At 31.2% G+C, this 23,265-nt stretch overlaps 6 protein-coding genes across 7 annotated transcripts; 3 read left to right on the top strand and 3 right to left on the bottom strand.

Moving 5' to 3' along the window:
- The first annotated feature begins 21 nt into the window (after positions 1 to 21).
- Positions 22 to 1,643, top strand: LOC125052940 (optic atrophy 3 protein homolog). Its single transcript, XM_047654045.1, has 4 exons — positions 22 to 346; positions 431 to 599; positions 665 to 807; positions 879 to 1,643. Exons 1-4 carry the CDS (start codon positions 205 to 207, stop codon positions 1,223 to 1,225), a joined length of 801 nt encoding a protein of 266 aa, XP_047510001.1. The 5' UTR covers positions 22 to 204; the 3' UTR covers positions 1,226 to 1,643.
- Positions 1,644 to 1,663: 20 nt separating this feature from the next.
- LOC125052916 (probable DNA-directed RNA polymerase III subunit RPC6) lies at positions 1,664 to 2,986 on the bottom strand. Its single transcript, XM_047654002.1, has 4 exons — positions 2,604 to 2,986; positions 2,331 to 2,535; positions 2,009 to 2,260; positions 1,664 to 1,903 (listed from the first exon to the last, which is right to left on the bottom strand). The coding sequence occupies exons 1-4, from the start codon at positions 2,798 to 2,800 to the stop codon at positions 1,664 to 1,666; spliced, it is 894 nt and encodes a 297-aa protein (XP_047509958.1). The 5' UTR covers positions 2,801 to 2,986.
- Positions 2,987 to 4,820: 1,834 nt separating this feature from the next.
- LOC125052908 (glucoside xylosyltransferase 1) lies at positions 4,821 to 8,574 on the top strand. Its single transcript, XM_047653990.1, has 6 exons — positions 4,821 to 5,023; positions 5,102 to 5,411; positions 5,487 to 5,679; positions 5,886 to 6,001; positions 6,635 to 6,817; positions 7,411 to 8,574. Exons 1-6 carry the CDS (start codon positions 4,890 to 4,892, stop codon positions 7,585 to 7,587), a joined length of 1,113 nt encoding a protein of 370 aa, XP_047509946.1. The 5' UTR covers positions 4,821 to 4,889; the 3' UTR covers positions 7,588 to 8,574.
- A 268-nt stretch (positions 8,575 to 8,842) lies between these two features.
- On the top strand, positions 8,843 to 10,989 carry LOC125052959 (NPC intracellular cholesterol transporter 2-like). Its single transcript, XM_047654077.1, has 3 exons — positions 8,843 to 8,997; positions 9,775 to 9,885; positions 10,520 to 10,989. Exons 1-3 carry the CDS (start codon positions 8,919 to 8,921, stop codon positions 10,825 to 10,827), a joined length of 498 nt encoding a protein of 165 aa, XP_047510033.1. The 5' UTR covers positions 8,843 to 8,918; the 3' UTR covers positions 10,828 to 10,989.
- A 487-nt stretch (positions 10,990 to 11,476) lies between these two features.
- Positions 11,477 to 14,903, bottom strand: LOC125052949 (NPC intracellular cholesterol transporter 2-like). 2 transcript variants are annotated; one of them, XM_047654057.1, is made up of 3 exons: positions 14,701 to 14,903; positions 12,276 to 12,386; positions 11,477 to 11,901 (listed from the first exon to the last, which is right to left on the bottom strand). In XM_047654057.1, exons 1-3 carry the CDS (start codon positions 14,828 to 14,830, stop codon positions 11,615 to 11,617), a joined length of 528 nt encoding a protein of 175 aa, XP_047510013.1. In that variant the 5' UTR covers positions 14,831 to 14,903; the 3' UTR covers positions 11,477 to 11,614. The 2 variants fall into 2 exon arrangements, with proteins under 2 accessions (XP_047510013.1, XP_047510020.1); XM_047654064.1 differs by lacking the exon at positions 14,701 to 14,903 and adding an exon at positions 14,569 to 14,632.
- A 2,576-nt stretch (positions 14,904 to 17,479) lies between these two features.
- On the bottom strand, positions 17,480 to 22,374 carry LOC125054627. The gene is made up of 5 exons (XM_047656638.1): positions 22,235 to 22,374; positions 20,021 to 20,128; positions 19,617 to 19,694; positions 18,829 to 18,917; positions 17,480 to 17,915 (listed from the first exon to the last, which is right to left on the bottom strand). The coding sequence occupies exons 1-5, from the start codon at positions 22,302 to 22,304 to the stop codon at positions 17,685 to 17,687; spliced, it is 576 nt and encodes a 191-aa protein (XP_047512594.1). The 5' UTR covers positions 22,305 to 22,374; the 3' UTR covers positions 17,480 to 17,684.
- Positions 22,375 to 23,265: the final 891 nt, after the last annotated feature.

Below are 23,265 nucleotides of genomic sequence, written 5' to 3'. Positions count from 1 at the left end.
ATCTGTGGACACAAGATATACACTATACAGCAGTGAGCAGTTAACAGTATATCCATCCAGGAAAATTGAAAAAGTTAGATAATTTTGTTTTTAAGAAATGTATTGAGGATATAAAAAAAAATACAATTTTGTAATATAAAAGGAACCCTATTATACGGGAAAAAAAGAAAGGAATATTGACTGGATCATTTGATAAATACAACCATGGTTGTTGGAGCTTTTCCTATAGCAAAATTATCAGTGCTATTAATAAAGCAAATTAGCAAGCCTATTGCAAATATATGTAAAGAAAGGGCTAAAAATAGTCCATTTTTTAGAACCTATGTATGCATGCCTCCAGCGCAATGTAAGTAGTTGTATTATATTTTTTATATTAAAACTATCCTTGTACAATCAAGTCCCAACATTATTGTATATTTTAAATTTTTAGTTTACAATTGGTGTGAAGTGAAGGCTAAAATGTGGATCCTAAATCTTGGTAAACCAGTTAATATACCAGTACTCAGTCAAGATATGGCTATTGAGCTTGGTGCCAACCTTCTAGGAGAGTCAGTCATCTTTGTTATTGGTGCTAGCCTATTAATTGTTGAATACAATCGGTAAGGTTTTTTATTCTTATATGTTACATAAAGATGAAGATAAATTATTATATTTGCCTTTACAGACAAAGTAAAAAAGAGGCATCTAAAGAAGCTAAAAGAGAAGAGGAAATGAAACATATTACTGGAACAATTACTGATCTTTATTTTACTGTTCAACAACAACAAACACAACTTAGAGAAATGGAGAGACTAATTCATGATCTTGGTATGTTATAAGGATTAAATGCTTCCTTCCATTATTTTATACATTTCATCATAAGTTTATTATATTTCTAGATAACAAACCAAGAAACCCAAGCAGTAACAACCCTTCTGGAAAGACACCACCAAAATCTGAAACATCTAAACCAACTGAAATTGTCACAATTCCACCATCTAGTGTTGAAAGTCACTCAATTGATCATCAAAAAAATTACTCTAGCACTCCATACCCAAACAATGGAATTATCTTGCAATCTTTAAACTATATACAAATGGATGTCTTGAATTCTCTTTTTGTTCAGTTGAATACGAGTGAGCAAGAAGTCAAATCAAACGGTAACAAAAAAAGTTATAGAAGAGAGCAAGCTGTACTCTCAGAAGCTCTTTACAATTTAGAAAATAATTTTAGGAGTTTATTTTAAAAGTGCATGTTGCCCATGCTTTAATAGGATAACTCTACTATATTGAATAAGGAAGAATGTATGTATAGTAAATGTATGAAAAAAAATCTTAGATTATGTGATAGAAGGAATGCATTGCATTTTTTTATAAAATAAGTCATAATTGAAAGAATGGAAAAACTTAAAAGCTTATTTATATCGTACCTAGTCTTGGTATTAAGGTTACCTTAATTTATTTAAAATGTAGTAAAGGAATGTTCATACTTTTTAGAAATACACTACATTTTAAGCTTTCCTTCATGAATTATATTAATAGATTATAAATTATAGTATATACATCAAACAAATTAGATTCTACAACATGAAGATAAAAGTTCTATAATTTTAAGGATTTAGTGGATCTAAAAAGAAAATAAAGAATAAAACTTTTTTCTGTTAATGTTTTCTGATCATTATATTTTATTGCTCAAGCCATTCAGTCATATATTTACAGTCTTGTGGGGTAATAAGGCCCGTGGAAGAGCATTTGTGAATCAAAGGGCAGATGCCACATGGTACTTGCACTAGACCGGGTGGTGGTATAAGTGATTCAATAGCCCTATACACTCTACTGCCATCAGGATACACAGTGCTTTCAGCTTTTCCATCATAAATCAAAGTATTTAAAATTGTAACAACATCTTCAACTTCAAGTTTTACCTGAAATTATTCTCAATTTCATAAGAAGTAATAGATATTAAGGGGTTATTTATTATGGTGTTATAAAAAGAAGAAAGTAGACTTTTTTAAAATAAATATACTAACTTTACTTATACCTAAATCTGTGATATATTTCTGTACTTCAATAGCTGTTGCATATGATTGAGTCCGACCCACAATGGGCCCTCTAGGATTGTTTTTTATTTTATCAGCTCTCTGGTGAAGGAATCTTAAACATTGCCTATTAAGGATATCAACAAATTCAGATTCAAAGTCTTGGTCCTGATACCAAGCTCCTCCTGAAATGGATCTGTCTGGTTCCAAGTTGTAAAGCATATACACTTTCTTTTTAGAAGCCTGAAACACCTTATGATTAAGTACATTCTCATGTTAAAGTAAATTAACCATGTTACAATTTTATACTTACATTAACACATTTAACAGCTTTTATTAGTTTTTTGCTTTCTAAATTCTTTAATATTTTTGTAAGCTGTGGGTTTGTAAGGTTAGATTGATTTCTTATTTCTCTAATCCAAATTCCTTTATTAGCAGCTTCTTCTATTAAATTATATACCACCTTTTCTTCATTATCTGCTCCTTTTACTACTTGCTTAGACGACTGGTTTTTTATCCTAAATCACAATTAAGTTTACTAATTAAATATTATATCTAATAAGAGAAATCTCAACAAAGCACCTACTTATAAATGAGTGCACCATCCTGTTTATAGATATCTAAATAACCTTGTTGCAACAATTTATTTATTGCTCCAACAAGTTCTGCAGAAGGTAATTCTGGAACTTCGGCTGCCATGTCTGTAGCTGATATTCCTTTTGAATTTTTTTTAACAGCATTAAGGATCTGTTCAGATACATCATCTGTTTTGTTTTCACCCATCTCTTGAAATATGTAAACGTACAAAAACCAATTTTATTACACAATTCGTAGTTATATTTAGTTCACAAATAACCCATTAGAACTTCAAAGAAAATAGGGTTTGTTTTGTAATCATTTTTATCAGGCTCACAGATCAAACAAATGTTGCAGAAGGCAGGCTGAAGCATCTACTCACTACAAAGATAACAATGTGTCATTCTAGAATCTAGATTCATTTATCTTATGTCATCTAACTAGTCTCTCTCTTTTTTTTAAAGATTTTATGGCTTGGGGGCTTAGTCAAGATGCCTTAACAGTGTGCCTATTGGTTTAGTTAGAGGCTTAAAATATATTTTTTTTCGCGTGTTTTAAAAAACATATATTATATTATAAAAACAATTATTGCTTGATTAAATAACCCTCCAAAAATCCCCTAAAATAAATGACCTCCAAAAAAACAAACCAAGAACTACTACATTAAAGAAGAGTTCCAAATAACAGTTAAATTATTAAAATAACAGTTATTCATGGAATTTAAGAAATAAATACAGTGTTACTCTTTATAAAGAATGTCAAGAGACCGAGCTTTTTTTTTCGTTATAGAGAGTTGTTGTGTTGTTATACGGACGGAAGAGAAAATAAAACCAAATTTAACCAATTACGTTAACACATTACGCTTTTCTTTTACTGGCCATCTTGAGAGTATCCATGTTTATTTACGACTGATAACCAAACGATAGGTGACAATGGTGAGCTGAGACCAAAATTTCCTACAGTCAATGTAATCTAAGAATAATGGCATACGTGTTAATGCAATTAACAATAACAAAGGCGAGACGGCTGTTTATGACCTCAGGTGTCTTTTTTAGAAATTCAGCTCCTCAAAAGGTTAGTTTTGTAAGCTGATTATAAAAACAATTACATTTAAGTATGTTGTTGATGTCTAAATATGAAAATATTCTTATATTAATTAATTATCTCCGTAATAGAGTATGGCTGTTGCGTTATAAAGAGAGAACTAATGTATGGAGTTTGTGTTAAACCAAACAAAGTTATAAAGAGTTTACACTGTAGTTAAAATAAAACACATTTCGAGTTAAATATTTATAGCATAATTATAAACAGTTGAAGTTATTCGTCACGTGACCATGGGTGAGAGAGAAAATCACTTTTCAACATGCTTGACCCACTACCCCGAAAAAAATTTGTGAGAATGACATTACCTCACGTTTTATCACGTGACAATTTCCACACTGTATATTCGTTTGGCGTTAGTGGGTCACGATTGTCGCAAAGTGACTTTGTCTCAAGTAGGGATGGCGATTCTTTACGAAAAAGATCGATTTTTAAATCGATTCGAATCGTAGTCTAATGAATCGATTCACGAAAAAATCGAGGCCCACAAAATCGATTCTTAAAAAATCGATCTTTTTTTCAAGTTTGCGTTTACAATGTAAATTTGTATCAATTTTACTAAAAACAAGATTAATATTGCAATTAACGATATCTTATCAATAAAATCAGGGAATTCAAAAATAACAATTATTTTTATTACCGTATCAAACTATAAGATCAACTATAAAAAAAAAATAAGTTTTTATATACTGAATGTTTTAAAGAGAGGCGAGTAAAGGATACTAAACATACAGCCATCTCGCGAGTTTATGAGTAGTTAACTCTTTAACCGGCAGCACTCTTATAATTCAGGCACATTCAACTAAATGCAAATAATTGTATGGTTTATACCAAAACAGAAAAAATCGAATGTCGATTTTCAAGGGTGATATATCGATTCAGTGAATCGACACAGTACTTCATATCGATTTAAAAAATCGATATTTTCTGCTCGAAAAATCGATTCTTCGATTAATCGATCTCAGATCGCCATCCCTAGTCTCAAGTTCCTGACTTGTTTTATGTATATATTTTATTGTTAATTGTTTAAACTTTAACGTTTGATGTCCAAACTCCAAAGATGACGTATATATACATGTTGTGGTTATATGTTTATGTAACTATATAAATTATATGAATGTGTTAATTAAATAGATACTTCTATAATCTATTCTTTGTTATGAAGTTGTCTTAACTTCGTAGTTAACTTAACAATATGAGAAAACATTATACAAAACTATTTTTGTTCCTGTGTTTGTGTTGTATAATTTTGCTTTTTTATGCAACGAATTTATCTAAATACTCTTTAACTGCGTATAAGAATAATGCAACCCTTCGCTCAAACTCTAGGTATCTTAAAATTCGATGTACAACTTATTTTAGATTTTTGTTATTTTTCGAATCATCCACAAGTACATTTTGTTTCAGGGATAATGTGTATTATGTTACAAAGAATGTTGATAGAGTGGTAATATCATTTGTTGTTTGTGATTCAAGGTTCAATGAATCATTAAATTTAATAAAATCAAGTCTACTTTTCTCAAGTTCACCTTTATACTTTATAATATTTGCTGATGACAAGTTAAGAAATAACTTTAGCATAACTTTAAACAAATGGAAGAAAATACTTGGTGATAACTTAAAATTTGAGATTCAGAGGATAGTGTTTCCAGAGGAACACAAAGAGGAATGGATGAATTTATTTAGCAAATGTGCAGCTCAAAGATTGTTCATACCTGTCAGTTTTTTAACTAAATATTATTTTGTTTATAAATGATAGCCTATAGCTTCAATTGTTTTAATTTTGTTTTAGAAACTCATCCCACATGTAGATGCTATGCTGTATGTGGACACAGACACTATATTTCTCGGTCCCCCTGAACAGTTGTGGGATTTGTTTTCACAGTTTAATGCATATCAGATAACTGCTATGTCACTCGAAGATGACAATCCAAATGTCTCATGGTATCCTCGGTTTGCAAAACACCCATTTTATGGAAAATATGGTAATATATATAACAATGTACATATTGTAAAAATGGGTGAAATTCCATTTAATTGATAGTCAATAGCTCTCATGATTACAGTTTAAACCAAAATTATGATCTGAGGTGTGTTAAATAGCTTTGACAGTATAAATATATGGAAATTATTTTAGCAGCTATGCGAAAATTTGTGCAATTGATAGCATACAATTGATGATTTTTTTAAGGTCTTAACTCAGGAGTTATGCTAATGAATTTGACAAGAATGCGAGAATTTGCGTGGGTTGATTATGTGACACCAATTATGTTGAAATATAAGCTTTACATTCCTTGGGGTGATCAGGTACATTGTTCTTCTTGAACATATTAGATTTTAAGTTTCATTGCTGTATAAAGTACATAATAAATTTATCCATATTGTAAGCAAATGCTTATTGTGTCTGTAAGGTCATGCTCAACCACAACTTAACAGATTTGGTTGGATTTTAGGTTACAAATATCCTTTGTTTCATTAAAATCTGATATCAAGAAAAGTTTATGAATATCTAATGATAATTTTTTATTATCTCTTGTTCAAAAGTGCATAGCAATATGTAAATTAAAATTAATTTAAATAAAATTCAATATATATTAAGTGCAATGCAATGTTGAAGGCACTAACTTCATAGTTAATCAATAAAAAAGTTTATATTGTCTCTGTAGAATGATAACCTCGTATGTCCCGAGAACCAAAGATTACAGGAAACAAAAAAAATGATTAATTTCGGCAATATTCTTTAAAATATTATTATGTGTCTTTGTCCATAGTTTTGGATAGTAAAAAGGACTTATTTATTAATAACATAAATAAGTCCTTACTTCATGATTATACCAGTTAAATGACATAAGAGTCAAAGAATAAAAAATAAATGTTTTTTTGGACATACGAGATGATCATTCTCCAGCGACAATATATAATATGGTGGTTTTTTTTCAGGATATTATTAATATTATTTTTCACTATCATGAAAAGGCAGTTTATCTTTTGTCATGTAGATATAATTACCGGACTGATCAGTGTATGTATGGTGATGCCTGTGCTGATGCCACAAATAGGGGAGTGTTCATATTACATGGCAGTCGGAGAGCATTCCATAACCATAAACAGCCTGCGTTTGAGGTAATCAAATGAACATTATGAAATAATGAATTGTTAGTAATACAATTTTTTTATGGCAATGGTAAATTGACATGAAGTGTGAAAGGGATGGATACACGAAAGCATAAAACACACAATAGCACCGACACCATTCAATAATTGGGGACAGAGCAAGTGGATAATGATGATTGTGGATGATTGGCCACTGAATTGACGATTGCAACTACTAGCACTATTGAATTTACCTAACCGTAATAGATAATTTTTGTAGTCATAACGCATAGAAACAAAACTGAAATTAATTGTGTACATATTATATATTACTAGCTGACCCAGCAAACGCCGTTTTGCCATGTATGTATATTATTTCTAGGAACCATTTTTTAGTTCAATAAAAATTGAGGGGTGACTATAAAAGGTTGTAAGTATTTATGTATGCTGTAAAAATTTAGGGGTTTGAGGGGATGAAAAATAGATGTTGTCCGATTCTCAGACTTACTGAATATGGAAAAAAAATTCATAAGATTCGGTCGAGCCATTTCGGAGTATGGGAACGAACTTTGTGACACGAGAATTTTATATATTAGATACTATTCATAACACGTATTTTGCAGGCTATATATAGAGCAATAGACGAATATAAGGTTGGGGGTGATCCCAGCGAGGTATTGAACAATATGGAAAAATATCTAGACGCTGCGCCAGAATCGAATTGTGGAAACCAAAAAAACGGTTTGTTAAAATTACCCAGACGGATATTAAATAATATGTACGTAAAACCTAACAGATAAGTATTGATTATGTTTTTTATTAATATATTATGAAATATAATAAAGAAGACATTTACTCCATATTACCCCTTACCGCCAAAAACTATGTTTATCTGAATCAAATATGTACATTGTACAGTATACCAATACTGAATCACTGAATCTCATTTTCAATCTGTATTATTCTCAATTTTGTATTATTTAATGGACTGTATTTGAATAGATTTATTATATCATAAAGTCCCTTGTTGACAGACGCATATGATAATGAATGTTATTAAAAAAGTAATTTACGATTGAATGTCAGATGTGTTATCCCTTCTCGGTATTCGAAGGTCTCTTCATTTTATTTGAAGAATTTTGACGTAATTTATTGTTACCAGTCGATTAACACCGGTGTTGTAACGCCAATTGATCAAACTGCGACTTTATTTGTTAATCTGGCTTTGACTGTTTTCGTTTTAAGTATGAATTGTTAAATGTACGCTTATTTTAACAGTAATTTTTTATATCAATATTTATAAGTATCGTGCACACGCGAAACTAGATTTTATTGCTATTAATTTATTTGACGTAGGTACTTATAACAAAACAAAGTAAATTCCTTTGTGTGCAATGATTATTACAATTTGCAATTATTATTTTAATTTTGAATATTAATATCTTAGCTTTGGAAGATTAATTGAAATTAATATATACATAAACCATTGTTATATTTTTTGCCTTTTAAACAATATCTAAGATATTGAAGATTTTTTTTATGTTTGCCTACTTATCTATCAATATCTTTTTACAAATGTATAATGTAGAAGTATGTTGTCCATCGCCTACTTTGTAGATTGCCAAATAGTATTATTTGTTCCACATGTGTAAGTTTTTAATTTATTACAGCTATATTATATGTTATAAAGTTTGCCTTCTATTAATCCTACCCTAGTTTTAGTTGTAAATGTACGTTTAATTATAAAGCGAAGTATTTTAATCTGCCTCATTAAAAAAATGACATTATTGTGTTTTACTCATTGTATTTAATTTTACCAATAAACGATTTGATATAATTTGTGTTTAATTTTAGAGATTTTTATGTTTTTTATTTTTTATTATGGTATTTCATTTGTATTCTCCTAAATCTACATATTAACATTTTAACTTATTGTAATTGTATTTTGACTTGATGGTTATCAATGAACACAATCACCATTTGGTTGACTTATTTTAACAGTCCGTAATAAAATGAATAGTGAAATAAAAAATAAAATTCGAGGTCTTCTAAGTAGTTTTAATGCCGCGGATTCCTTTAGATTGCTCAATCGTTGTGCACCTGTATTCAGAATCGGTTGCGTCTTGTTAAAATGAAACCTCTTATCATTTTCTGTGTCCTATTATTGGCATCCTGTATATCTAGTGAAACACCGGCTGCACAGTGTGTCGGTAAGATTACAATATCAATAAAAAAATATCGGTTTCAGTATGTGAATAACGGCCTAAAATTACAAGAACATTTAATGTATATTTTATATTATAACTTTGAAAATATAAATTAACGAATAAACATATTTTTATTGGTTCTCAGCTAAAAATGAAATCCTTCATATCTTAATTAGTTCACATTAAACAAAAATATTGATTTAGGAAATTTAATATTTATGTTTTAGTTGGATGTGACCACATCATTTGATAACAACGATTTAAAGATTGATTTTAAGCCAACCTATATTGCTGCTATTTCTTTGGACGTTCAATGTATAATCAAATTTTAATTTGGGAAAAAGGTTTTTCGACCTTTAAGAATTTGTTAATTTTGGACTTTTCATTAGAAATTCTGGGAAAGAAATTTAAGCGTAAATCAAAAGAATGTTATTTTTATTTATACATAGTTATTTATGTAATGATACTTCACAAAAGTGGGTATTCTGTTGGATGGTGCAGTTAGTTGTGGTGATATTATGGCCTCCGGGTTTGAATAATTGAGTTTCTAGTTAAATGAATGCGTTTAACTCGGACGGTTCGGCTTAGATTCTATAAGTGTTTAGAGTTGTAGCATTAGCAGCGGTTAATATCTACACCCTACTTAACTTTTAGATAATGGGACCTTATAGTATACTTAGTAGCAAAGATGAATGTACCTATACATCTTAAAAAGACAAAGTGAGTGGTTTTTTACTTTATGTATGAAATATAAATTATTATTTAACAATATTATTACAGGACAAGAGTTCGATAATTTTCAAGAAAGAATTCAAATCACGCCGTGCGGTAAATCTCGATGCAAACTAACAAAGGGCTCCGTTACCACCGTAACATTTAAGTTTAAACCAAGTAAGTGATTTAATCAATATTAGGTAAACTTGTAAGGTTCGGCACAATGTACTTCAACTATCAGGCGCCTGATCATTTATACTTAGCAATGGCCACATTTGTACAAACTGCATTTAACGGGGCTGTAACCGTGTCAAATTATATTTTTTTTATAAAAGCATAATTCATGTGTTCGACGTGGATCCTAACTCATATCGTAAAATAAATAAAAAAAATTAAATTTATTAGATATATGAAGAGCTATTGCATTATTATGATGAGTTTTATTAATATCAGGAAGAATCAGCTACATTCCTACCTCACCACTGGAATTAACTAGTATTTCTCGACTTAGTTCATTAAAAAAACTAAATGCTAACGCAGTAGAATTACTCTTTGTTTAAATATTGTATACAAGTACTATGCAACGCCTGGTTTTATTTTATGAAACTTTACTCTTTACCTAAGTTAACTATTTTAACTGTACATTGAACCTGGCTGTTCCAGTCTCATAAATAAAACCGTAAGAATGGAGACGTGTTTCATGGCTTTAAACTCAGCTTATGGCATGTCCACATAGAACCTTACTATAATGGACATTATTATCTTCTGTTTGCTAAATAAGTTTGTATTGAAATGGCGTAAAATCTTTCAGAAACTGTCGTGAAATCGCTTACAAACAATGTTTACGCGGACATCGCTGGGTTGCCCTTACCGTTCCTCGGAGTGACCGGCTCCGATGCCTGCCCCAACGTGAAGAAGGCTGAGGACGGTTCCCCTGCACCGTGCCCTCTTCAACCGGACCAAGAGTACGTCTACACCAATAGTTTCCCAATCGAAGCCTACTATCCGCAGGTCGACCTTCGCGTCCATTGGGCTCTTCATGATGGTAAACGTGATGTTTTCTGTTTCGAAGTTCCCGCAGTCATAGCACCAGGTAAAAAAAAGGCCCAACATAATTGAACGCGAATCCACAAAGATCTGTTTTGTTTGTTAACCATATTATGTTACGGAAACTAACTACATAAATTCAAGAAGCAGTATTATATATCATAACATTTTCTCAATCCACTATTGAGAGCCATGTGAATCAAATAATAAAGAATGTTGTTAGCACAATAACAATGATTGTTTATTATTCCAATTACGTCAATTTCACTATTTATTTATTTATACTACTCCATAAGTTTTGCGCATATTTTCTTATATGACCAAATGACACAAATATCAATGATTGAAAGATTTTTTCTATAGAATTCTGTCTGATAAATTGCATAATATAATAGTAGCAAATTAAGTTGGTTTCGTGTTGTACGAGGGTGGAACATTTCACATTTGTAGGATTGATTTTGGTCATAGTTAAAAAAAATCTGACATTTTGTACCAGTAATTTCAAATGTTGTTTAAAATTTCTCCAATAAGCTAACAACTTTTGTCATAGAATCTAATACTTTAATATAGTAATGCTTATTATTTCACGAACTAAAAGGAAAAACTACATTATTATAAATACTTAAGTACCTACTACGAGTTTGGGTGATCAGTGAACTACGTTGAGAAATATACGGAAGTGCGAATAACCTTCTACACAACACAATTAAAATAAACTTAATTGTATAAAAATTACAATTTATTTATTTATAATAAACTAAAAACAAGTACAAAATCTATATAAAAGTTAATCGAATTGCAGAATTGCGTTTCTTATATATAATTCCGAGAACCTAAAAACCATTCCATAACGATTAGCTCACTTCTTAGATACTATTTTAACAGGCGTTTCGAAACAAATAATTTCGCTCTTAGGACTATTGAGGGCCCAGTGGACTTTGACCTCTATATTGGGATAGAACTCGAGGACGGGAAATGAGTCTTTATACGTGTATTTTACTCCGGCTTTGAGTGGACATGACGCCTTCTGTCCGTCCGCTGTTAATATCTTGTCGCAAACACTGTTTCCATCTACGCCAACGAATGGTAAGTCCACGCCGAACACGTCAGCTACCACACGATTTTTTAACTCAACCACGTCCTCGTCTGAAACATAAAAATCCAATTAAGAAAACTGAAATTTATTTTAGAACACGAAGGAATGGTAAAGTAAATATAAAAATAAAATAAAAATAAAAATAATAGAAGTGATATAGTGAAGTTACTGCATAAATTGAGGAATTAATTTGTCCGGTAGGTAACAAAAGTGGGCCGTCACACAAAACACATAATGAAATTAAAAAAAATCCAAAGCAATAGATTTTAGATTAATAGGTGCATATCTACGAGTCCTCAAAGCAGTGGAAGAGGTTCAATGTACAACAATGTAAACAGTGAACACGCGATATTTATATCTATGAATGAATAGGATATTCTGAATAAAACCTTACAAGTTGTCTATGATAAAAATGCATACTAACTGGGAGTGAAATTAATTGTAATGTGCTGATCTGTTCCCTTTTTCAATTTGCAAGGCGGTTTCTTGCATGGCGATAGCTGCACGTTTTCCTTCAGATTTTCTGTATTTTTACCTGAAAGTAATGTCCAATTATATCATTTATCAAAATCATATTTTCATTTTATAATCATATCATTTATTCCAATCCTACTATAATCATATCATTTATTCAATTCCAACCTTAAAAACCAATAATTACTAAACTAGGCAATATATATTTGACTATGTAGTTTATTGAATTCCCGAATGTTAGTAGTGCCTAGTCATAATTGTTTTTTTGAATAAATATACAAAAAAAAAATCCTGAATTAAAGTCCTATTTGTTTTTAATTATAATTGTATCAATAATGAGGGGTGTTCTAAAATACGATATTTACTATTTATTACCACTCAAATAATTAAATGCTAGATGTTTAAAAAAAATGCTATACTGAAGTGTGTCAGCGCTTATGTTAGGCCTCTGGGGTTTACTACAATAATTTAGGCATTTAATCACTGGGCATATTTAACTTTAATATTACGGGCGGGGGAGTTCATTACACTCCTTTTATGTGTTCATATTATATATATATGATACCTTCAAAATCCATGCTTCTGTGTCGATTCGTTATAACGAAACATTGAGCGTTTATAAAATCAATTTTTTTAAATTAATGCTGTGTAGTAAGGAAAATTACAAGCTTACCTACTATATGAATAGATTATAACGTGCATTTTTTGTCGCAGTCAGTATTTTTATCGGATGCGTGCTGCGATGCAAAGGTTAACGAATTACGTAAGCACTCAATTGTGACACGTTTAAAACTATATTATAAATAGATAGATGACTATTAACTTCATAATTATACACTGTATTTAGCGTGATCTTAATCTAAACCTATAAAAAATGGCAGTCCTTGACAAAAACCCACTACGCTGCTCTGTCCATTGTGATTTAAGATTTATTGTAGATTCAATACATGATTTGGTTAAGCATAATTATGGATAAACAAAAATACTAAAAGTGGGTCTACTTTTACTTTTCACAGCAAGCATAACAGCTTATGTAATAGCTAAAGGAAACGCTGACTTCTTGGTATTGTAAAATACTATGAGAGAAAAAGAGGTATTTGAATAATATAGATTAAATGTTAGAATGTGATATAATAAAATAGATAGAACAACTAAGAATTAGTTGAGTTTTGAGCAAATATTTGAGTTGTAATTAGAGCAGGTTCGTATCCTTTTAATTAATAGTTAACTACACAAGGTAGTAAGACCACATAGATCTTTCAATAAGCATGTTTATAATGCGACGAGGTAACTACCGGTTACTGTCATGTTCCATGATCGCAGAAGTGATCTGAATGTAATTAAAGATCTAGATCAGCGCACGAATACATTATTATATATCACGTGGTAGGGATAAAGCTATTGAGCTATAAAAGTTTATAGATTTAGCCATTTTTGCTGTACGATTACTTAATCATCATCAATCATAAAGTTGTATTTATCAACGCCAAATTTTCATAGGTTCCATTGAAATTTTCGCAATAGTGTCCATCTATGCTGCTGTCTGATCGAGATGGTTCTGGTTGTGGTATTTAGAGAGCATAGAATATTTAAAAAAAATAAAGATCACACACACTGACCATCGGCGGAACTTCTAAAAAGAATAAGACGAAGAAGCGCAAAAAATAAATGTAATCTTCCATCCTATCAAATCTTGTTTGTCATGATATTTATTTAACGTCCTTGTTAGTTTTTGCTTACGCAAAAAGAAAAAAGTCAGAAATGTAATCGCAAAAACGTAGTCGATTCGTAGTCTTCGACCTTTAGTCATTATTTTGAAAGATATTGTTTGTACAGAACAAATAAACGCATGAAATCATCGTATGGGTACTTCGTAGGACACACAGAAAAAGGAAATGGTCGAATTGTATACCTAAACTAAGGGCTAAACCCCCTGTATATTTAATTTGCATGTTCCAGTTAGACAGAAGAAGGACAGGATTGGTGAACCTTTGACATTAAGCAAAGCTTGACAGGAAGTTAAGCTAAATAAAAAATAAAATGTCTTGAACAATATTACGCGATACCTGTCCTTAGTATTTTATTAAAACAACATACAAATATAATAATTCAATCAGTTGCATGAATATTTATTTTACTAGACTTTGAGTAACTCTTTGTTAACGTTTAATTAGATACAACTTTGTCGCAAGAAGTCTCTGTTTATAATATGTATACAACGGAATAAATAAGAAGTTTTATACCTCGTGTAAAATTAACAGCAATACTTTCTATAAACTTGCAAGTAAACATAACACATCCACGACCTTACGTCTTGTACGAAGAAAGTAATATGAGCAGAAAGCAGGTCGAGTTAATTGAAAGGTGATACATACCAGGACATTGTAAAACATCAGTGGCAGCGGAGAACGCCAGCAAGCAGCACACAACTACACTCTTTGAAAACATGTTTATGTCTGGCAAGTGGTAACTACTGACTGGCGGAAACCAAGAGCAAGACGGCATTATAACTTGAAAATCACTTTACTCGTTTATGGTCGAATGATTTGCTCCTAGTAGTAATTACTAGTGCCTGAATAACGTCTATTTAGAGTGTGATTGTGATGAGATATCTACCTCAGTAGGTACATATGTAAATCAGTATTTATTTCTTATAAGTTATTTCATTTTATTGAAAAAACTATGACTGTTAATCAATCTAATTCGCTCAATTAAGACCCACCTCGCCCACGTCCAGTGACGCCACTGTTTGGCGACCACACCTTTTTGTAAGGACCAAAAAACACTGTGACCAATTATTATTCGGCTATACAGCTCATACTACCTTCAGTCTGTCAGACTGTTTAAAAAAAAGAGAAGTTATGAGTGAGCTAACTTTATTTAGCAGCAGAAACAATTTCTTTTTTCTTTAAAAAATTTAAGTTGTAGTTTATTTAATGTTTAATTTCAGTTTTCTTGTTTTTATCTGTTAATATACTTCATTGACTTATGCTTTCTGTTTCGTATATTTTGTGTTACAATGTAATCTGTTTTAGTTTTTTTAGTATTGTTTTCATATATAATTAATTGTAGATTATTTATAAATAAATGAATACTCTGCGCACCCAATAAAACAATGAACGGGCGACGATAGGAATAAGCATATTTTATACACTAAACGCAGCAGTTTGTTGGTAAGGTGGGAACTGACCAAAGTTACGAGGTGTAATGTAGCATTCGCATCGAGCGTGTTACGCATCGAGCATGTAACGCTGTGTTCTAAAATCGGCGTAACATGCTCGTCAAAACTCTGTGCTCCACTTTCGCCGCCAGTGTTCACGAGATGTGATAGTGATAATGTTGATATCTTTCATTCTATTTAATTATTGTTTCATCCAAATTAAGAAGAAGAAGAAATGTTACTGGACATAAAACTTATTTAAAAACACAGGCGTATGAGGTGGTTTGTTATTGATTGCAATATTAAAAACCAAATGATTACTGGACAGTATAAAACTTTGTACGCAGGTCTCGATTTTGAAGAACTGTTGAATTTAATTGGACGAAAAGTACTTAAAAATGACACAATTTATAGAAAATCATAATCATGATCACTCGCGACGTGCGACGCGTAATTACTGAACCGCGTAACAGTCAAAGGATTCGCCAAAAAACCGACAGCCGGGTGGAGCACTCAAAGCGAGCAACGAGCGGCTCGTTGCTCGCTGGTTTCCCCGTAACACGACGTACTGACTGCACGAATGCTCGCTGTGTAACATTACATTACATGTTACATTACACCTCGTAACGTTGGTCAGTTCCCACCTGTAGGTATGTAGTTCGCCTCGCAATTCATATTGAATCTCTACTTCCTGTCTCCTTGGTTGTTGCTACCAGTATAACTTAGATATAATATTTATTTTATTTAGGTTTATATTACTTAACAATTTATTTCACATAATGGCATAATAATTGGAGTGGTTTTTTGTTGAATTTATTCAAAGTGACCATTGAATTATAAGCACATTAGGTCAGATATATCTAAAATTTGCGGAAACAAAAATAAATGACTTGAAGAAACCTGTTTTTAACCCGGGCTTGCCTCCGACCTGATAGGGTTTTCAAGCAACTGCAGCAAATACACTTGAGTTATACATATTTGTGATCTTTCAATCAATCGAAACAAACCATTTTCCTTTTTAACCGATTTAAAAAAAACCCGCAGGGTGTTTATATTACAGCGGTCTAAGATCCGGCTGCAGGATTAGTGCGCCCATCAGTTATATTTTGGTAAAAACCAAATTTTAATGTATATTTATAATTAGGAGAATGTTAATGTTCTGAAACTGAATAAAACACGCTGTTTTGGAGTTCGTAATAAACGACGTAAATATTATTAAATAAATTAAAACAATAAAACTGGTTTTTATGTTAGAATAAAAATGCCGCATATATTCAGTTTGAGAACATTAACATTCGACGCATGCACAATGGCTTAAAAGCGTCGCACAGGTGGCATTTGCTATCCTCGTCTGACAAATGATGTTATGCGTTAACTCTCTTTCACTCTACCTTAAATATTTATCATCTTTAACAGCAGGTAACCCTTATTTGCGGCCAGATTTAACTAAGCACCCATATACGATAATTAATAGAACAAATAGCTTCAATTTGATATATAATTAATAAATGTACGTTATGAACGTATAAATGTATCGAAATCATACCTTGTTACACCTGGTTAGGTACGAAGAAGTGCGGACAGGTGGGCCACGGCACCCGTGATTTTTTAAAATCTTTATATAAATTGCCGTGATGTAGATATTTTATTTACATCGGTTAGAATAAAAAAGTTACCGTGAAACGAACTTGCCAACCATGACTGTTCAGCTTCCTTGTAAGTTATAAGTAGAATATTGCATTACTGTTTTATGTGTATAATTCATTTATGTGGCGTTTTTAGTAGAGGTTATGTAAATAGTCTAAATATACGTATTAAAACGAGTGTTTAACTCTTTTCACGATATAGGTATCATTCTTCCAGCATGCAACTCGATTATATCATCACTCATATATCTAGGTAAACACTTAAGAACATCGCTCATGACCAATCGTCATAAATAACTTATCTACTTAATGTATTGCCCAACGCTTAAGTGTAAATAAAACAATGTATCATATTTTATTGAGTAGATATATTTATTGCAAGTATTTATTTAGGGTTTTATCTGATTATATTTCATAATAGAAAATATAGCAGTAGTTAGAATATTGATTTATGATTAGTATACTTTATGTGATTTTTGATAAAATATATTGCTCTATTTATCTTTTAATATACATATAGTAATAATATTATATGTATATTAATAAAACATGGTTAACCGTAAAATTCAAAAGTAACGTTTGGTAAGTTTCCAACAGGATTGAGGGGATGCCCCAAAGGATGAGGAACTTTTTTAATTTTGTCATCGGTTAGAGCCTTGGTGAGGAGAGCGGCCTGTTTCAACATTTTCTGAATATACGTCTGTGTCTGAACAAGCACGGAGTAACATAATACCACCCGGTTTTTCTCATTGTAAACTCGCCATTGAAGGTATCCGCGTTGGTTCTGTAAGGGAAATAATTTCGTTAAAACGGGGATTCCTTTCTTGCATTAACAATAAGTATTTATTAAAAGAGTTCCCATTTAAAATGCTTTTTAATTTTTAGGAGCTTTAAGTTTCTTTAGTCTTGTAAAATTAATGTTTTCAAAAGCTCATGAAACGTTTAAATCAAAGTTCCTTGAATAAAGAATGACTAAAAATTAAAACAGCTTTTTTAAAAGTGCACAATAACATAAGTAATCTTACAGATAGGTACGGTTGGCGTCTTAAAACCGTGGCAAAAAAGGCACTTTAAAATATTTTTCCTTGTACCAAAACATGTGACTTAAGCAGATAATGGCCATTTATTATTCCTTACAATTATTCTTAGATTTCCGGACTTCATCTTAATAGTTTATCGTCCTTTGTTTACTTTATTATGACATGTTGGTAGTCAACTTTAACGTGACATAGGTGATTGAATTATGTTACTGAGATAGTCAAATATATACCTATGTAGTAATATTTATATTATTCTTATTTTAAGTTTAGAAACTTGCGATTATTTTCTTAAAAAATCATTTGTCATCATCAGATGTGCTCAAGTTTCTATTTCTATTCTGTTTCAAGTACATTGGTTTGTATATACTTGAAACATCAACACTAATCTGAGTTTCTTCTTCTTTTTTTAAGGAGGTTTATTTACTAAGATATGCTTTTTTCTTCTTTTTCTATAGAACAGGGGGCAAACGGGCAGGAAGCTTACTTGATGTTATGTGATATTGCCACCCATAGACACTCACATTGCCAGATCGTTCGCAAGTTCGTTGCCGGTCGTTTAAGAATTGGTACGCTCTTTCCTGAAGAACCCTTCTCAAATTGGACCGTTCGGAACAACTCCATAAGTTTCAGTAATGTGAATAACATATAAAAACTTACCAATGCCATATTAGTTGGTACCGACATCACACTAGTAAAGGATGTAAGAGCATCGGTCTGCACGGGGCATAAGAGGATGTCACATGGCTCTATATCAAACAAGTTTATTATCAAACAAGTCGTTTTCGACATTCCATATTTCCCAACCCTAAGCTAAGTGAATTAGCAATTCCGATGTTACACAAACTACTAGAATTATTTGCTATGGAAATAAAACTGATCAAATATTTCCAAGCACGCTTTCGCAGCTGGGGTATTTTTATATAATATTACATCAAGTCTTAAGATAAGCTGAAGCATTTTCTTGTTGTATTGTAAGGCTGATCGCTGCTTAAATCATGGGTACCGCCTACTGGGTGCATTCTTTCTAGTCTAATGTAGAGCTTAACACTCAGAGAGTATTAAATCTAGGGTATCTTTGTGAAAATTAAAAAATACATCTACAGAGAACTGAATGTAGAGTTGTTTTAATTATACAATATTAAAAAAGGGCATTTACTTTGTAAGTAAAATTTATATAACAATATGGCCATAATTTCGTGGTTTTGGTAGTTTTATAAATTTTGCCTTAGGTATTCTTAGTTTAGTTCTTTTGTAGCTACCTACCTATGCGCAAAACAGCAATCAGACAGCTTTACACAAGCTCAATTAGTTACCTCAAGTTAATTAGGTGCATGGTCCAAGGAGAACAGCTTAATTTAAAGATATGTCGATGTTGTTTTGCATTTTTAAACCTTTGTATATACATATTTAGTTTAAATTTGACAAAATGTTAAACAAAACCTCACCCGGCGTCACAGGCGTTTTAGCATTGACGAAGTTAAGCTTAATGATGACATCTTGATCAAGCTGCAAAGATGCGAAGTCTGAAACGTGCAAAAATGGATTCGTTACACAAGCACCCATGTAACAGATTCAATAAATAATTTCCAGTTAAATTGAAATGGTTTTTATTAAGCTTCAACTATATATGAATAATGTTATCTTTAGAAGCATTAATGCAAAAAATGCTTTATGACTCGGATTATTCGTCATTTATTATTTCTGTCCTAATTACTTAAAATCATTACGATAAGAATCAATTTTTATGCATTGTTACTATTTTGAAAAAATTCAAGGAAAAGCAATACTTGAGTCAGCATTCGCACTTTAATGTTTTAAGCGTCTTCTAAAAAATTTTGGTTATATCTACCTGCATAGAATCGCACATTAACTGGTATTCTTTCCCCAAGTGTGACGAAGCATGGTGGACTGTGACCACATCCATCTATGTTTACCGTTACCAAGTCATATTCAGACCCTTGAATAAGATTATTGGAAGTTTGAATATATGAAATAAATAATCGTTATAAAAAATGCTTTGGGATATGTTCATAGTCTAATTAAAAAACTAATAACGAAATTTAGTAGTTAACGACCTACACCGTCATAAAGTAATCAGCAATTACACAGAAGAGTTAAATTGCGTGTTAAAACATTCCATGCTCAAAACTTCAAGCTACAACAATATATTAATAATAGATATAGTTGATATATATACATTTTTATATCTCTTCGTGTTAATAATAATTAATTGTGTCTATTATTTCATAATTGTATTAGATACAACTGGAACTCCGATGATTTCTTCTAGGATTGGCAAAATAAAACTTAACAAATACGCTAATAACTTGTATTAGGTATGTTATATGTGTTTAAAAACTTCAGATTTCTGTTTAATTCTGATATTCTTGTTAGCATAAATAGTGATAATTTATATGACAATTAATGTGATATACCTGAAATGTATTTTTAGTTTCTTTAATAGAGCTTAGTTCTAGCAAAGACAATGAAATAAGGGTTTCTACATTTTTCTTTAGTTAAGCTCTTATATTTTATTTAATTGTCTGAAGAGCAGCTGTGAGCGGCGGTAAATTTTTTAATTACGTAATAATTGAGAATTAATATTTTAAAATCACCTTATAATAATAGTTACTATACAATGTAGGTACGTATGTATATTAATTTTTAATTTTTCTGTGTAATTATCACACAATAATTATTATTTATCAGAGGATTACAGTAAAGCTACACGTACTACTTCTTTATTGTGATTGATTAGTGTCATATCTTATCCATTTTTAACTTGGTATTACGTTGAACTCAAACAAGAATTTGCATGTTGCTTGATAAATCTAAATTAAGCAGAATGCATTGAATATCAGAAATGACTCGTCATTCACGTGTTGGTGGAGCTGTTGTTCGTAGGCTCCAGCAATCTTTTTATTATGGTGGACGTCCTCTACACTAAAGTGCCGATGGAGTGCACCATTTTGAATGTATCAGGGAGCGACTATTCCCCTGAGCACTTTGTTTTGGCAGCCCACAGTTGGGATTCTATAAACCTTTCTATGCGTAAATGTTTTCTCTGGAACCAAATTGGTGATCCGGTATGCTAGTTCTCGTTTCTCAAATAATTTGTATGTCGAAAATAATAGACCTAACAGTGAGATCGGCCTGTAAAACGTTATTTCGTACCACCACGAAATAACGTCCTGGCTTGGCAATCATTTTAACTTTCCACTTATTGGGAACATATTTAAGTCGAAATGAGGCATTTATTAGGATCGTCATTTTAAGTACGACTTCCTTTCCCAGAGAGAAAAAAAACAAAAATTAGTTAAACTTGAAATGTCACTTGAAACTTCATTTGTTGTGACTATACGGATGTTTACCTCTTCAGATAATGTTTCCTCGAAGTTAAGTGAATTTTTGTATCGCTTGGAAATATATTTTCTGCATGTTGTGCAAACCTCTTAACTTTTTGTTTACTTTCGTTAACGAGGAATATTTATTGTAGGTGGCTTTCCAGAGGGGGTAGTTGGTGGAACCATCTACTCTCTCTCTACTAAAACTCATGTAAAAGTAAATAGTAAATAAAATAAAGTTAACATTAAAACTTAAAAATAAGAATAATTGTTAAGAAAAAGATAAATAAATATTTTTGGTAATAAGAGTAATTTTATCACATATTGGACAATTTTATTAATCCTTAACATTATTCATAGCTTTATAGAGACTTTTGAAAAAGACAATCGGGTTAAATGTTAATAGCGAATTTATTGTATCAGACAGCAAAAACGTGAAGTCCCCGAAGCATGCTTTTTATAGAGAATATTAGTAAGAAAGACAAAAAAATAAAAATATCCTAAAAGTTCTTAATCTGACTTAAAGATTCTTTGCCAAAGAGGTACTTACCTACTGTAGGCTCAAATTTAAATATTGCTTTTATTTTTTTATATTTTGCGTTATATATATTAGTTAATGATAGTTAAACGAAACATCTATTTGAAGTAGAGGTGGAACCTTTTTTATTAATAATAATTTAAAAGACTAAAACATTGCTTGCAAACATATTAGAACTTACCGCAATCCTCAAAGATTACAGAGGCGCGGGTCAGGGAACAGAAATACAGCAGCAAACAAATTACGTACATTCGTACGAAAACATAAAACCTATTGTACACTGTGTTCTCTAATATACTGGACACTGCCGATTACCTATCGCAGAAGATAAGGCAATTCTGGCAGTGCATTATATTCATTAAGCCCATTAATAATCATTTTAATTATAAGTAGCTGATTTATTGTAAGTAGGTAAATGATATAATGATATCATATTATGTGGCGTAATTAATGAATAATATATCTGCAGATAGAAGATGTGGCGGTTCAGAAAAATATATTTTAAGTATGTTTAGTAAAAGACTCTTGAGATATTTAAAATTTTCGAGTTTTCCTTTGCCACTTTTTTTAGTGTCAAGACACCAACTGCAATACACAAGTTCTGACTATGCTCAATTAATCTGCGGCGTGTGCGGTGGTAACACCAATGGCACAGCACTGTCAGGAAATATTTCCTAATGGACGTCATCACGATTATCAAGTGTTTATATGCGTGCATATTGCATCCTATGAAGCTCAAATACCTGGAACTCGATGGCCACTAGTACAATTTTCTTTTTATTTATTTATTTGACAGAATAATACAATCTAAATCTTGGTAGGTATATTTGAATCATATTTAAAAAAGAGTATACTTTGTATTAATGTAATAATTGCAGTTTTTGTAAGATATAAAACTATGCGTTTGTTGGCTGTTGCGCATATTTTGTTTGTATTATTGAATTCTTAATAATGAAGAGCGCTTGATCAAATCGCAGTTGTTCCGACCACCTCTGTGCGGACCATACATACACATGCATGTCGGCTAGAACAGAGTATAGAATATTAAAACAAGAGAATTTGCATCCATCTCATTATCAGCATGGTGGAAACTTTGAACACCTTTTGTAAAATTTAATCTATTAAACTATATTTTAATTTTTTTATTTTTTTTTTTATTTTTTTTTTTATTTTTTTTTTAATCCTAGTTAAATAATTTTTTTTACAAATATG

Source organism: Pieris napi, chromosome 1 (assembly GCF_905475465.1).
Source record: "Pieris napi chromosome 1, ilPieNapi1.2, whole genome shotgun sequence".
Lineage (NCBI taxonomy): Eukaryota > Metazoa > Arthropoda > Insecta > Lepidoptera > Pieridae > Pieris > Pieris napi.
Note: the sequence above shows the minus strand (reverse complement) of the source record. Positions and strands in the feature narration are given on the sequence as shown.